Genomic DNA, 16,888 nt, shown 5'->3' with positions numbered 1-16,888 from the left:
GGCTCAGGAGTTGACTCGTGGGCGCGCGGGCGTGCATGCACTTTAGAAGTGCGCGCAGGAGAAAACGCACGGTGATGCGTAGGCGGCGGTCGATGCGCAGGGGAACGCTGGCGAGGCAACGGAACAATGTCTTTGCCTGCGCCCAGATCCGAAGATTGGGCGCGTGGGCGAACGTTGGCGCGCATCATTAACTGGGCGTGTAGTAGTGCGCTGACGAGCAGGAGGTTGACGGCGCTCAGGAGACTGTTGATGCGCAGGGCGCGCAGCAGGGACCGAAGGGCGGGTGCGCGCAGGCGAGCAGGAGAGTGCTGGCGAGCAGGTGAATGCTGGCGAGCAGGAGAGCGCTGACGAGCAGGAGAGTGCTGACGAGCAGGAGAGCGCTGGCGATCAGGGGCGCGTTGGCGATCAGGAGAGCGCTTGCGCACAGGAGGGCGCTAGCGAGCAGGAGAGCGCTGGCGAGCAGGTGAACGCTGGCGAGCAGGAGAGCGCTGGCAATCAGGAGAGCGCTGGCGAGGAGAGTCGGGAGACTCTTCAGTAGGAGAGCGCTGGAGCGCAGGAGAGCGCTGGCGAGCAGGAGAGCGCTAGCGCGCCGGAGAGCGCTAGCGCGCAGGAGAGCGCTAGCGAGCAGGAGAGCGCTGGCGATCAGGAGGGCGCTGACGATCAGGAGGGCGGTGGCACTTGCGCGCTACTGAAGGGCACACAGGTGAAACCTGGCGCGGAAGAGACTTACCCACATTGTGGGATAAGCCCTTCTGCCCCGAAGGGACCGTTGCTTGCGTAGGCAAGGAAGATCTGGCAGGCACAGGAATTCGTGAACGGTCTGTGGAGAGGTCCAGTGATGTTACTGCCACGGTCTGCTCCCGACGAGAAGAGTCCTTTGCAGGGGACAACGAGGATGAAGACCCGAAGAAAAGGCGCCTCTTAACTCCCTTGTAAGGAGAAGGAAGGCCTCGACGACGAAGAGGAGGGCGAGCCTTGCGGCAAAGGCGACCTTGAGGCAGGGTATCACCGTCGTCGGTCCTCCGTAGAGGAGTCTCTGTTAGTGCGCTTCCCCCTCGAAGGATGTTCGGAGGGGGAACCTGAGCCTTCAGCAACATCCGCAACAGTAGCAGCTGGGGTTTGACCCAACCCATCGGACGCCTCTGCCACAACAACGTCGACAATAGCCAGAGGGTCTACCTCTGGTATTACCGGCGACTGTTGGACAGCTGCCCCCAACTGGATCAGATCAAACAGGACTTCCTTGGAGGGCGAGCCCTTAAGCCCCAAGGAAGCCCAAAGCTGGAAAAGATCATTATTAGAAACAGTCTGGTCATAATCCACAAAATCAATAATATCCTCCCCCAGAAGGGGAGGGGAGTGCCTTGCTATGGGAGGCAACACCCCCTCCCGAACCCCGAGATTGAGAAACAAAAGAAGGACCTACGCTACCACTCAGCGGCCTCTCACGAGAGACCGAACGAGTGGGAGCTTCGGAGGAGGTTCGGGCAACGGAAGAAGAGTCCTTGGAGCCTTCCTTCCCCAGGGCAGTCCCTGAGGGAGAACGGTCTCGCTTAGAACTCTTCTTACGCCGCCGGGCAAACCTCTCCCACTGGGAGGTTGGCTTCCGACATTCCATACAAACATTATCACTTTCACACCGTTTTCCTCGACACTGCGGGCAAAGGGTGTGAGGGTCTGTATCGACCGCCGACATGAATGTTCCACAGGGGCGGTCGGGAAGTCCAGGGCATTTCCGCATAATGGGAAGAAAAGGTAGAGGACAACTTCAAACACACACACACACACACACACTGAAAGAAAAAGAAAAACAGATTAAGGCTGTCAAATATGCGAGGACGGGACAGACACGTCTGTACATCGTCCGAGCCAAAAGTGAAGTGAGGCAGCTCACCGGTGTGTGGGGGGGGAGGGGTAGCTAGCTACATCTCCCCTACCCCCGTGCTAACTAGCGCGGGGTTTGTTTAACCCTCGTTAAAATCTAATGGCTCGTCATTTCAGCTACGCCGAAAGTAAACCCTATGTACATAGCGTGGTTTGTATTTCAGTTACTGAACAAATGGAAAATGGCTAACACTGCCCTACACTTCAGAAATCAAAACATTGGCTTACTCAATCATTGGCGCATTTTACCAAGATCTAATTTATGTTAAATCTATTTATAACAAAAATTGTGGTAATCAAAACATGATCCTTGTTACTTATCTTAATCATATTCCAAGGTTTCTCACATAATGAAGATGTTGACTCAAGTCGGAAACGTATGTTTTTTTTCAGCAATGTGATGAAGTCACCTATAGCAAACTATTTTCAGCATTGGAGGTTCTGTGTCAAGTGTAAAGAGGAACTGAGTTTGTGCTCTGCAAGTTGATGCAATGTGTTTAACAGGGAAGACAATATTCCTTTGGCATTTTTGTCGTACGTGATTCCCTATTCTAGCCTGTCACACAAGTCCTTGGAGACCATACAGTACATTAACCCCAGGAATTTATATTTATATATTGTACTGTTTGGAGATAGCTAGAATTACTCAAGGGAAACTTAGTTCTTTATCCTATTTCCTTGATAAATTTCTTAGGTTAAAATTTTATCAGTGGCTGCAAATCTGTTTTGTTGGAATATGCTAGAATCTAATGAGCACATTTCTTTTTTCAACAGCTAATCTTACGGATATCGATGTGGGATTGCTTTACGAAGGAACAATTGCCTCTTGTGAGTATATTAAGCCAATAATTGAAAATGAGATTACAGTTACACAAGGATAAGTGTATTGATTAAATTGTTAATTTTTAAAAACTTTTTGATTATTCCCTACACTATTAAACACTGACATTTTCTTCCTGCTGAGTTTCCCTATAATTTATCATTTGTCTTTCACTTTTATAGGTACTGTATATTCTATACTAATTAGCTTTTCTTTATCTGATTTAGTCCTTGAGTATTAAGATGAAACTAAATATTTGCATGAATTAAGTTAAAAATAAGTTAATAATGTGACTGGTAATTTATTACATAAATTTGTGATGTAAAAATATAGTCTAAGTTTAACTAAGCCAACTTTAGTAATAATGAATTGAAAAATAAATGGTGTTCTTAAATATTTCTGATGATTTTCTAGTCACCCAATTATAGACATGTTAAAATGCAAACTTTGTTAATCACTGATCAAATTTGGATTAAATTAATCATTCCTTTTGAACATGGTGACATGCATAATTAAAATGTATATTTTTACCAAGTGATTCTGCACTTACTGGTGTATTTACATAATTGCCTGGGTTGCAAGCAAAAATACAGCTAAGTTGTTGTTTAGATGATCATTTAAAGAATATGTTACTAAATTCTTCTTATGCATTATGTAATATATCCTTTCAATGAGAATTGATAGGAAATAATTCTATAGGAATTAGTGTTAGTTTATTTAATATTGGGATGAAAAGAAAATGACATTTTCAGAGCCTATGTACTGTATTTATCTTTTATGTAACAGTTTAAGCGGCGAATAACAGAAAAGGTTTCTATTTTTCATGTGTTGATTGTAGCTGGTGTCTCAATTGTATTTTTGTCAAGTATTTTGTTAATCATACTTCATTACCTTTTATCGTGGTTTTGGAAGACTTTCTTTCATTATTCCCATCCACATTTCTCAAGAGACTGTGTGATTTTTATCTTTCTTTGTTGAGGTGCTTCACAATTCATAGAAAAGCACCTTGTTCACATTTATTGATGCAAGTATTAATGTTGTCCAGTATGTTTACTTTAGTTTAAAATTTTTAAAGGGTAATGCTCACAAAGAATGTGCCAAAGAAAAAAAAATAGTCATATCATTTGATACAACACAATTGTATGATTGTTACCTATACTGTATCATACTGTAGGTAAAGGATTAATTAACCCTAATATAGAGAAATTACAGAATGTTATTGCATGGTGTCATCTGTAAAACCCTGAAATGTTAAGTAAAAGTAGATTAAAGTAGATAAATACATTTTTAGGGAGGCTGTGAGTATGGTTGGCTATGTTGAATATTTAATTACATAGCATACATGTCTGCATCGTGCATAAGGTTATCTGTACTGTTTAGACTGTAACCAAATTAGGTTAAAGAAATTACAGGGTTGCCAATTCAGTTTACAGTTACAGTATATTTTTCATCACATTTTTCCCTGAGGAAATTATTTTCACTTGTCAATAAATGAAGGTTTCCTGTCTATTTGAATATACTATTTCAGTATTTTCATCACACCTTAAAGTATAACATACTCTCAAGTGCTGTACTGCATTTTTTTGTTGCTGTATCAGGTTTCATAAACTTCAATTCTGTGGTTTCTCCTGATATGTTGACAATGCGTGTTGTTAACATTTATTAATTAGAATGATGACATTTGAAAAGTTATTGTTTTGTCAATATAGATTTTTATAAAAAACCTTTATGGATAATTTTGTTATGTTATGAAAGGAATTACAAATAGCACAAAATAGGACTGTAGCTTAGAATTTCATGTACTGTAGTTTAAGGCTAAAGTTTAATAATGTTAGCATTTTCTCAGTTATGTTCCAGTAAAATGATACAGAAGCATTTGGTTTATGAGTAATCTTGAAGGAAAAACTTTATACACAACATTTATGATTATGATGAAACTCCTCATACAGTACTTTAATATTAAATCATTCTCTTTTCCTTTACTAAATTGTACTGTGAGCTAAGATTCATAGATTTATCATGCTTTTCAGTTGTAAAACATAGATGGTTATTTATCTTAAATATTTGCTCTATACAACAGAAAAACTTCGTTAGGAATTGAATTTGTTGTATACTTCTATAATATACTGCACTTTCCTTACATTCTGAAGATCTGTAACTAGCAGTGATCATATTATTTAGCTGTATCCGTCAATGTAATCATATAATTTACATGAATTCCTGATATTTGGACATAAATGACTTGTATACATTAAATTTACAATGCATTATATGGTATGTTATTTGTGTAGCTAAGTTATTGTTGTTGATACTTAGGTTTAACTTAATGGCCCCTGAATTTACTATTTGCTTTATTAATTTATTTTCCCCTTAGCATCTCACTTCTAGATTCTGTAATAGACTTTTCAAGAAAGGATGGAAGATATCTGTGAATTACAATTTATAGTTTTGATGGTCCTTTTTTTTATGCCATATATCTTCTGTGGATCAACATGTTGGTTTTAAATCCTCATGGTATGCCAAAATCAGTTGGACTGTTTAGAAAGAAGTTCTCAATATTATCACAATCATAATTAAATTCCATATTACATTTGCATTTTCATCTTTATGTGAAGGTTGCTTAAGTATTCCTTAACTATTAATTGTCTTAAGATTAATACATTTTACCTTTGTTATATCAATGTTTTCGAGTTATATGTTTCGAGTTGGAAATATAGTCGTACCTCAGGTTATGAACTTAATTCATTCCCAGCTTAGAGCGAGCTCCCATCCTTACATGCTTAAATCATAAAACAATTTTCCCTACAAGATATAACGGAAATTCCCTTGATGCATTCTACACATACATAAATACACATGTACAGTCACTCATTTCTCAAGGTTTTGTAATGGTAATTACAGCAAAAAATTATAACTCCTAACATCAGAGATGAATTTCACAATATAAAAATAGTGCCAAGTTAATTCACATTACAGTGAACCCTCGTTTATCGCGGTAGATAGGTTCCAGACGCGGGCGCGATAGGTGAAAATCCGCGAAGTAGTGACAGCATATTTACCTATTTATTTAACATGTATATTCGGACTTTTAAAACCTTCCCTTGTACGTAGTACTGTTAACAAACCACCCTTTAATGTACAGAACACTTAATGCATGTACTACAGCACCCTAAACTAAAACAGGCACAAATATTAAAGGCAATTTTATATCATGTGTTTCCTAAACACCTAAAAAGCACGATAAAAAATGGCAACCAATGTTTTGTTTACGTTCATCTCTGATCATAATGAAGAAACAAACTCATTTAGTGTACACATATATGTATAGGTTAGTTTTTGCATCGATTATATTGATTATACAGTACTGTATGTTGATTTTTTTATTACCAATGTTTTAGTTTACGTATTTTTCTTAGGACTTCCAAATGAAATCTTTTTCTTTATGACGCCGCCTGAAACGACGGCGTGTACGCTCAGTAAACAACCACGCTCAGAACAAACAAGGCATTTAACGCGCATGATGATAGTGATAAATAATGATACAGTACATACAGTATTTACAGTAAAAGCATTTACAAAATATGTTACCTTACAAATATAAATTATACAGTACTTGTACGTAGCAAAGCAGGAAAACAATTTGAGAGAGAGAGAGAGAGAGAGAGAGAGAGAGAGAGAGAGAGAGAGAGAGAGAGAGAGAGAGAGAGAGAGAGAGAGATTGAGATTGTTTTACGTACGAATGTAAATTTTAAACAAAAAAAATATGATAGGTTACAACATGTAGACAAACCTTCCCTTTAACTTAATGCATACAGTACGTACATTACTAAACTATAAAACAGGTTAAAGTAAAAAATAAAGATTGTTACTGTACTCACCACGAAAGAAGTTCAAGAAAAACTTGAATGACGATGGCGATGAATTTGCTGCACAGTAGAAATGATGATGATGAAGCTGATGATGTGTTCTACTGTGCAGTCAATGATAGTATTTTACGTCTCTTCAGACGGAGGTGTCTTTTCCTGGGACACCTCTTCAACTTCTTCAATTTCTTCCGAAGGCGTACTAGCAGGAGGAACTGGCTCTTTTTTGCGAGGCTGGAAGAACATTGTGATCGGAAGTTGTTGCCGCTGCTTCTTTTTTCGATCCAAGAGCATCCTGTAGGGAGTCATGATGTCATCGACCTTATTTGAGAATTGCATCGAGCGAACCATATCCTCGTCCCACTCTTGTAACATTTCTTTCGCCTCCTTCATATGGTTGCAGAATTTGGCAAGCCGTTCTAATGTTAAGCCCGTTTCTTCGACATTTTCTTGGGTCTCTTCCTGGGTACCCTCACTCTCTTCCTCACTTGCCGATTTCGTCAGGTCTTCGAGGTCTGCGTCAGTTAGGGGCTGGGAATGGCAGTCCAACAACTCGTCGACGTCTTCAGTCGTCATGTCGCCAAACCCGTCACCTCCAATTATGGCAGCCAACTGCACAGATTTCCGTATTGCAGAGTGTTGGATTTCCGACGGAGTAAATCCCTTGTCGTCGTAAACAATATCGGGCCACAGCTTCTTCCAGCTCGCATTCACGGTTGCAGGTTTCATCTCTTGAAGTGCCTTTTGAATATTCTGCAGGCACGTGGCTATGGTGTACTGCCGCCAGTACGCCTTCAAGTTGAAATCTTCATCCTCGTCATCTTGGGCAGCATCCACACACGCAACGAGGTCCGCCAAGGTATTCTTCGTGTAGAGGGCCTTGAACGCCCTGATAACCCCCTGGTCCATCGGTTGAATTAATGACGTGGTGTTGGGTGGCAGGAACTCAACCTGAACGCCCTCACGCGACAGGTCAGTTGCGTGTCCACCAGCGTTATCCATAAGGAGAAGGATCTTGAATGGCAAGCCCTTCTCTAAGAGATATTCATGGACTTGCGGGATGAAACACTGGTGGAACCAGTTGGAGGTCAGCATCTTCGTAATCCATGCTTTTTGATTATGCATCCAGTACACGGGAAGGAGATTCTTATTTTTATTTTTCAAAGCGCGAGGATTTTTCGACTTATAAATAAGCCCCGGCTTTAACAAAAATCCAGCAGCATTGCCACACGTCACGAGGGTAACGCGATCCTTGAATGCCTTAAAGCCAGAGGCTTTGGCTTCCTCTTTGAACAGGAAAGTTCGCGACGGCATTCTCTTCCAAAACAAGCCGGTTTCATCCATATTAAACACTTGTTCCGGCTTGTATCCACCTTCAGCGATAATGTTCTTGAAAGTCTGGTTCACGTAAGTTTCAGCAGCGGCAGTGTCAGCGGAAGCAGACTCCCCATGCAGGGAAACGCTTTTCAGGGCGAAGCGTTTCTGAAACTTCGCGAACCATCCTTTGCTTGCGGAAAAACGTTTCTGAGGCTGGGAATCAGTGGATGTCCCTGGTTGAGGATCATCTGCATCATCATCATCTTCAGCATGGTTGCCGTCGTCGTCTTTAGGCTCCTTTGCAGCAAAATTCTCATATAAGCTCAAAGCCTTTGTTTGGATGGTGTTCGTATCCAACGCTATGTTCTTCTTCCGGCAGTCGGCAATACCACACAGCTAAAGCACCTTCCATGCGTACGATCGTTTTATTACGCGTTGTAACGACTCGCTTCGCTGATCTGCTAAAGGTGATTGCAGCAGTCTTTCTAATGTTCGCCTCGTCCTTCTTGATGTAGCGAACGGTGGATTCGTTGATGCCAAAATGGCGGCCGGCGGCCGCGTAACTTCTACCATCTTTTAACATGTCGAGAAGCGTAACCTTCTCAGCTATCGTCATCATCCTTCGGTGGCGTTTAGGCTCACTACCAGCCTTACTAGAAGCAGAACGCTTGGGAGGCATTGTAACAGAAAGTTCAACAAAAAGTTCAACTTAAAACAGTCGCACACAGCACAGATTAAACTTCACAAACTTAAGAACGTCTACTCAGCAATACGCGGAAAGAGAAAGTGAACGATCCAGCCCCGCGAGAACTTTGATGCTGCGGGTAGAAGATGCGGGCAAAACACCAATCACAGGCTAGATAACAAAACTTGAGTTTTGATTCGTCATCTATCAGCGCTTGAACCAATCACAACCCGTCTTACAGTACTATGGTGCGTTGGTTACTCATAGAAGATGCCCCGCGCATACTGAACGTACGTAGATTAAGTACAATACCGTAATAATAATAAATAATGATAATAATACTGTACAGTAATAATAATAATAATGATTAATAATAATAACAATAATAATTTTATTAACAACAACAACAATAATAATAATAACGATAATAATAAAAATTTACGTACGCTATTTTACGCCTCTCTCTCTCTCTCTCTCTCTCTCTCTCTCTCTCTCTCTCTCTCTCTCTCTCGTACGCTTACAGTATTCGAAATGTGATTTTTGCAACAAAGAATATTATTGGATGTAGTACTGTACTACGTACGTATACATACAAAAGATTCATGGAAAAGAAGCACATCCATTACAGTACACACCATTCTAATATGGTATGACTGCATCTGATTTGCGTTTCATGTTCGATTTAATTTTACTACGTACTGAATTATCGTATGATCACATTCTCTTTTCGTGTTTTATTTCTTTCTGTGCTGAATTATATATCATATGTAATGCAATGAACAATCAGTAAGAGCAGATATTACTAATTACAGTATTAATGGAATTACAGGTAACAAACTATCGTATTTGGTTGTCTTCAGATTTCGCGGTATTTTCGAATTTTCCGGAAAATCCGCGATATGTATATATATATGGGTTATGGGAAAACCCCGCGAAGTGGTGAATCCGCGATTGTCGAACCGCGAAGTAGCGAGGGTTCACTGTATACCTTTGAGGATAGTTGTGGCTGGTGTGTGGGAGATGGTGGAGGAGGAGAGGGCTTACTGTTTGGAGAGAGCACGAAAGCTGCTGGTAAAATATCGAGATTCATGAATGATGTTCACTATCACTGATTGAATCAGTTAATTTACACTCTCTGGACACTTATTTGTCGTTTTTTACACTCTTATGTTCAACTTTCACACGGAACTTTTCTAGAGACAACCCTTTTGGCCTTTATTCTTTAAAGTAGCACGGAAATGAGACATTGCACTGTCGTACAATCACATGAAGACAGCAACACCACTATGCATGTGGCATGTGGGCACTGCGTGACTGATATCTGTACATCTAAAAATGGCCATAGAGTGCAAAATATTTTTTCTTGCAACCAAATTCAAAGTTGTATGCTCGTATTTCGATTTGCTAGTATTCGAAGTTACTTATAACCTGAGGTACTACAGTACTATACCACATGTTCCATACACGCTCGTACACTAAGGGTTTTGCTTTTTTGTCTTGTCACTTGCTTCCCTGCACTGATAATAAACTAACCTGTGTAAGCATGCTTAAACAGATAAATTTTATTTATTTTTTCACTTTTGTTTTTAGATTTTGCTTGTTAAATATTTTATTATACATCGTGAGTGCCAAAAATAATAAGAAAAAATTATTTCTTTTCTAAAACGATTTTTGTAATGAGATGTTGATACTGTGTATTGGTCCATTATTATTAAAGTCTAAAAAAGATAAGATTTTGATGGTCATCTTTATTACAACGAAATGAAGGGTATATTTATAAACACAAAGATCATTGAATGAATCACATACTCTGGAGCTTCATTAAAAGAAAAAAACCCATATTGAACAGATGAACAAATATGTTTAAAAAAGGAATATTTGACAGCTAAAAATATGTTATTTTAGGTTGTTCCTCATTATTCACATAGGTCTAGTCCTTTTAATACATTATTGGAAACAAACAAATAATGAATAACAACATTATGGGATACAGGTGTTACATATAAATAAGCTCTTCATTGGTTTGTTCATTTCTTAGTCTCACAAAGAGAAGCTGGTATGTTATACTGTATTGGTCATGTATATTATTTTTATGAACTTCCCTTGGTGTTCATATTGTTTCTCCTTCAAAGGTAAATTACATGTTTATGTCTACCCTCTAAATAAAATTTTCTTTTTTTCTTTCCATATAATTGCACCACTCCTATAGAGTAGTATAGGAATCACATGGCGGTGTATGACAAAATTTCCACGTGGGTAGATCATATCCCGTTATCTTTCAGATCTCTTGTGATAGGTGCTCAGGCACACATTCCCGGTGCTCTAGATTGTAGTTTTTTCCGGCACAAATACAAATCCTTCGTTATTTATAGGGGTTATTATTTTTGGCAAAGCTGAAAAACAAGCCAAGACAATTTTAGGTTAGGATAACTAACCCCATCCACTAGTTAGCGGGGGGGGGGGTTAGACCGGCTTTCCCGCTCACTCACACTAGTCGGCTGAGTAACCACTTTTGCTTTTGGCTAGGTAGTGTGTCTCCCTCTCCCGTAACTTGACTTGCTTTGATTATCAATTTTCTCTTTCTTTTTCTTTTGTTACAGGTGTGTGTGTGCTTGCAGTCCCGGTATGCAGGCATGTCCTGGTCCCAAAGGCCGCACCTGCGGTACCTTCATGTCATCCGTAACTAACTCTCCCCTCCTTTCCCCGGCTTGCAGGGGCCATCGGTGTTCACTGGATGACACCTGTGTTGAGTGTCGGAAGTGGCCCGCATCCCAGTGGGAGAGGTTCGGGCGTAAGAAGAAGCAGCAGCCTAAGCGCGATTCTTCACCTTCGTGGTTTTCCTCGAAATCAAAGAAATTGTGGGCTTCTGCTTCTTCTACCCCCCGATCTCTTTCTGAAGCTGCTCCTCTGCCAGACCCTTCAAGGGCATGGCTGAGCAGCAGCGCAGGGCTTGTGACTCCAGGTCAACCCTGTTGGGTCAGTGAAGGCATTGACTACCCTAGTGAGTCGGCTCCTTCCCTTCCCCCAGGGAGCGCCTGCTCTTTCTTGGATCTTTCATCCTTTTGGCCATCGCTGGGCGTCAATGGACTCCCTTCAAAGGAAGCTCTCTTTGAGCTCCTTCAGTTAGGAGTGGAGAAAAGGTGGTCATCTCCTTCCTCTGCAAAGGTTGATCCTCCTTGTGTGGGCGCATGCGCTGCAGCCCATCTGTCATGCTTCGAGTCTATTTCCGACGCCAAGGGGTTTGCTGATCCACCAGGGGCGGTGGCAGAGCATTCACCGAGGCAGGTTTCCCCTTTGGGGGAAATTGCCTCTCGTTCGCGAGAGAAGACCGCCACTGGGTATCGCCGGTCCCTGTACGCTTACGGTTCTCCTCCAGAGACGGAGGGAGAGCCTCATCTTAAGCGATGTTCTCCTTTGGGAGAACAAACCTTCCCTTTGGAGGAGGTATCTCTCGAGCTGGATCAGTCTCCCCCTCAGGCGAAGTCTGCTCTACATTCCTCTTTGGAGGATCGTAGGGGGGAGGAGAGTTTGGGACCCCTCTCCATCCTGGATATTTTTCTCCTCGAGCTGTGAGGAAAAGTCTTTTTGAACCTGCTGGTTCACCTCACATGGACCCTTCGGGGTCTCATGACCATCACCCTTTGGGGTCTCATGATGATCACCCTTAGGGCTAGCGTGATCATGAGCCTTCAGGCTCTCGTCATGTTAATTCTGCGGGTTCTCATGACCCTAAGAGTCATTTGGGCCTCCGATGCGTTGAACTTTTGGGTTTTCGTATCTTGGAACTTTCGAGTTCCAGTTACTCTGAGCTTCCAGGCTCTCTTAACGATGTTATGCTGAGCCCTCGGGCTCTCGTCCCACCAGTTATGGTGGACCCTCGGGTTCTCGTAACAGGGAGATTTCGGTCCCCCGTTAGGCTGACCATTCGCAGTCTCGTTACCTTGGTTTCCCTCTCGTCACACTTACCCTTTGGGGTCTCGTGGTAGGGAGGTTTCCCTTTGCACTGACCCTTCAGGGTCTCGCAACCCAGATTACGCCGAGCCCTCGGGCTCTCGTGCCTCTCGTCATGCAGAGTTTTCGGGCTCTCATGGCAGGGAAACTGCAGTTTGCCATTGAGCTGACCCTTTGTGATCTCGCAACACTGGTATCGCTGAGCCTGCAGGCTCTCGTTCCGGACGCTACACTGAACCCTCGGGTTCTCGTAGCAGGGAATTCTCTCCTCGTCGTGTGAATCCTAGGGGTTCACGCGATCACACTGAACCTGTCGGTTCTTGTGACCCTCGTTGCGCAGAGCTTCCAGGATCACGCAACTGGTGCTACACTGAACCTTGGGGTTCTCGTAGCTCTCGTCCTGTTATCCAGCCTACAGGAATTAGTAACGAGGTTCCTCAGGGTCCTTGTCGCGTGGATTCCTATGGGTTGCGCAACCTGGGTTTACGCTCCACAGTTGCTTCCCCTCCTGCTTTTCCACCGCTTGCTCTGGTTCAGTCTCATGTTGCGTCACATGACAGAAAAGTGTCGCGTAACGTGTTTGGAACGTCAGCGCTTGACATTCCAGCGTCTTATGCTAGCAGTCTTCCTTCACCTCAGAGATGTCAGTCGCCCACACGACAATGCCTAGGCCCTCATGCTAGAGAGGGTTCTCGTGGTCTGCCATTCTGACAAAACCCCCTCGTCTCGTTCCAGTGGTTGCTTCGTCCTCGGACGAAATCCCTTCGCCGTTTTTGGCTGCAGAAGATCACCCCTCCTGGGTTAACCCCTCCACCAGGAGAGACATCCATCAGTTTCTCCAGTCTCGCGGGCTTCCATCACCATAAAGACGTCAGTCGCCCACGCGCCAATGCCTAGACCCTCATTCTAGAGAGGGTTCTTGTGGTCTGCCATCCTCGCGAAACCCCCTTGCCTCGTTCCAGTGGTTGCTTCGTCTTTGGACGAAATCCCATCGCCAATTTTGGCTGCAGAAGATCACCCCTCTCGGGCTACCCCTTCCGCCAGGAGAGACGTCCATCAGTCTCTCCAGTCTCGCGGGCTTCCATCACCTCGGAGACATCAGTCGCCCACACGACAACGCCTAGACCCTATCCCTAAGGGTAGGGCTGTGACGATCTTACCTGCTGGGAAGCCACCTACAGGCAAGAGGACTAAGAAACCTTCCGAGGTTCCTAAGCCCAAGGATCCCTGTATTCCTAAGGAGCTCCCCATCAGTTCTTCGGAGTCCGCGACCCGACCCCCAATGGCTTCGAGCATTATTCAATGTAATGCGTCAGGCTGTGCAGGTGTCACTCCCTGCTCTCAATCCTTAAGAGGCACTCCGAGGATTCCTTTGCTGCCCCCTCTTATTCCTGGGGCTTCCCCTCCTCCCGACCCTAGGAGGAAATCGGAAGATTCAGCTCCTGCAGTTCCTTCTAGCAGGGAGAAACCCTTCTTCCCTCACAAAAGAACTTGGGAAGAGAGTATGCAAGAAGAACTCTAAGGCAGCCCCTTGCAGTTTAAGGTCCCACTGGCCAGACCTAGAGGGAAGAGGAAAAGGATCCGTCCTTCTCCTCCCAAGGAAGACAGGGCAACCTGCTACAGGGACTCCTTTCGTCTCTCCATAGTCGAGATAGTGCCTAAGGAGGTACGACCTCTGACTGGGCATGACATGCTCCCTCCTGAGGCGGATTACCATCCCGTCCGCAGACCAGCAGAGCCTTCCAGGCCCTCGCTGAAGGAGGAACGCCTGCCTCAGGGCAGGGAGCCGAAGGATTTATTTGCCATCCCTAAATCCTTGGGTAGGCTTCCCCCTTCGCTGCCTCCTACGCAGCCGGAAGCAAGCACATCCTCAGCAGTTTTCCTTTCTCCAGTCTATCCTGATGATGACTTTGACCCACTCCGGGCTCCTATGGGTGAGAGTTCGGATGTGGAAGGGCAAAGCCATCATGAGGAGAACGCTTTGCCAACTGCCACTAGCCCTAAGCTATCGGAGAATGAGAGGAAGGAATCAGAACATGCCTTCTGGCAAGTCTTAGCCTGTATCAATCCATAATGGGCTACCAGATCCATTGGAAACCCCTGAGGGCTAGTGCAGCTCTGCCCTGGTCCGAGGGGTTGAGGAGACCCAAACAGAAGGCAGTGTCTCAGGCAACTGAGTCCACCTCCTCTCTCTGCTCCAACTCATCCTCCAAACCCTTCCCTACTCCGTATATGTTTTAGAGGAGGTACTAAGATATCATTGTGGAGTTTCTCCCTACTTTGCCTCTCGATCATTCTGTAGGGTTTACGGGACTTCCAGTCTTGTTCTCTGCCTTCGCGATCCTCAACCAGGAGAAGGTGGTGAAGTACGGCATGCAGGCGACTTCTTGGCTGGACTTCTGGTTGGGGTTTTTAGGACAACCGATTCAATCTAAGGATCTGTCTCAGGAGTCCTCCAGGAAGTCTATGGAGACTTTCTTACTGTCTAGTACTCGGACCATTGAGTGTCTCTCCCATCAGGTGGTGAACCTTTGGGCCAGCACCATCCTGAAAAGGAGGGATGCCATCGTAAGACGATTCCATAGGCAACTTCCTCAGGCCGAGGTGACGTGACTTGGGAATGCACCTTTTGAAGGTAATTCCCTGTTCAACCCCGAGGTTGTCGAGCGGGTGGCAGAGAGATAGAGGAAGTCCAGCCAGGACTCTCATCCAAAAGGTCTTAGCAGACAGGCCTTACACTTCTCAGCCACAGGGGAAACCACCTTTGAAACCACAAATGAAGAGGGCTATAGACCCGAAACAACAGTGTTCAAGGGGGTCTAAGCAAGCCCTTCATGGTAAAAAGTCCTTTTCATGTAAAAAAAAAAAAAAAAAAAAAAAAATGTATTTGTATATAGTAGTACACACTGTACTCCTGGACAATCTTATATTTACAGGGTAATATACTATAAATATGTACTGTGCAAGAGAGAACTCTGACGCATAAGGAGTTGTGTTATGTTTCAAGACTGCTGCGTAGAACTTTGTAAGGAAATGGTTAGTGGTCATTGTATAAAATATATACACTTACAGTAGTTAATCTTCAATTGTCCAGTATATTATTACAGTAATGTATAGAATTGTTTATTGTAAATGTAGGCTACTTGTGCGGCAAGTTATCAAATAGTCGGGTTGTCTGAACGAAAACAGCGAACACTTACAGTAGAGTTAAGCTATACTGATGTGATAGTACTGTATATTACAGTAATATACACTACAATATCAATGAGTGTTATAAAGTATTACTGGATAGGAACAACAGTGTTTTGTTGTTATACTGTAAGTATGATGACTACTGGGTAAAATCATATTTCCGGTCACGGCAACGACTACTGTAGTATTTAGCTACTGTTCTGTACTGTGCCTTACCATGTCCAGTACGTAGTGTGCACGCGTGCACATATAGTGTACTATACACTTACTGACATTTCTTCATTGTCTTCATTTAATTTCAAACTACTTTTACTGTGAGAGACCAACTAAAAATAACAAATTTGTAAGTAATTTGTATTTTTCCTAGTATAAAAACCTGGAACTATTTATAGGGTATACTTTCGCCGGTCTCAGTGCATTGCGGATTTTCAAAAATATTCATCAAAAATTAGAAAAAAATAGTGCGAGAGTTACGCGGGCGCTAGCAGAGGGCAGATAGTACAGTAGAACATCAGGTATCAACACGGAGATGGCGCGCAACTCCAAATCCACCTCTCTGATTCGCTGGCCATTTCAGCTCCAGAATCTCACAAGCTGATTGGCCAAGCCACCGAGATGCTTTAGCCAGCATCTCTCCCTGCCGTGCGCCCCGCGAAGGGAGACCGCATTCATTGTTCTCTCTCGCTTCGTTTGTGTTGCTTAGTCTTTCCACGTGGAACTTTCAGCTGTTTTCTTGTGCTTTCTAGTGTAAAATAGTGCTTGTGACGCCCGTGAAAATGGCTCCTAAACGTCCTCTACCCTCTACATCTTCTAGTGAACCCAAGAAGAAGAGAAAAATAATGACGGTGAACGAGAAAGTAAAATTATTGGACATGCTTAAGGCAGGCAGTAGCTATGCGTCTGTTGCCCGCATTTAAGGAGTGAATGAATCAACGGTTCGCTACATAAAAAAAAGATGAGATGAAAATACGTAAAACTGCCTTAATAACGTTCTCCAAGGACACTAAGCGCGTTGTAACTCTTCGTAATAAGACGATTGTGCAAATAGAGAATGCATTATCAATGTGGATATCGGACTGTCGTGAAAAGAAGGTTAGTCTCGATACCAACATGATTTGAACGAAAGCCAAAACCCTGTATGATAGCTTAGTTCCTGAGGGAAAATCTAACGAAGAC

General features: G+C 43.4%; 1 protein-coding gene across 1 annotated transcript in view; it reads left to right on the top strand.

Moving 5' to 3' along the window:
- The window catches only part of pigeon (protein), a 153,942-nt gene extending 147,999 nt beyond the window's left edge, over positions 1–5,943 (top strand). The window contains exon 20 of the mRNA XM_068364505.1: positions 2,659–5,943. Coding sequence (XP_068220606.1) covers positions 2,659–2,765 — 107 coding nt within the window. The 3' untranslated portion in view covers positions 2,766–5,943. The remainder of the gene's footprint in view (positions 1–2,658) is intronic.
- The last annotated feature ends 10,945 nt before the right edge of the window (positions 5,944–16,888 follow it).

The sequence above is a fragment of the Palaemon carinicauda genome, chromosome 41, assembly GCF_036898095.1.
Source record: "Palaemon carinicauda isolate YSFRI2023 chromosome 41, ASM3689809v2, whole genome shotgun sequence".
Lineage (NCBI taxonomy): Eukaryota > Metazoa > Arthropoda > Malacostraca > Decapoda > Palaemonidae > Palaemon > Palaemon carinicauda.
Note: the sequence above shows the minus strand (reverse complement) of the source record. Positions and strands in the feature narration are given on the sequence as shown.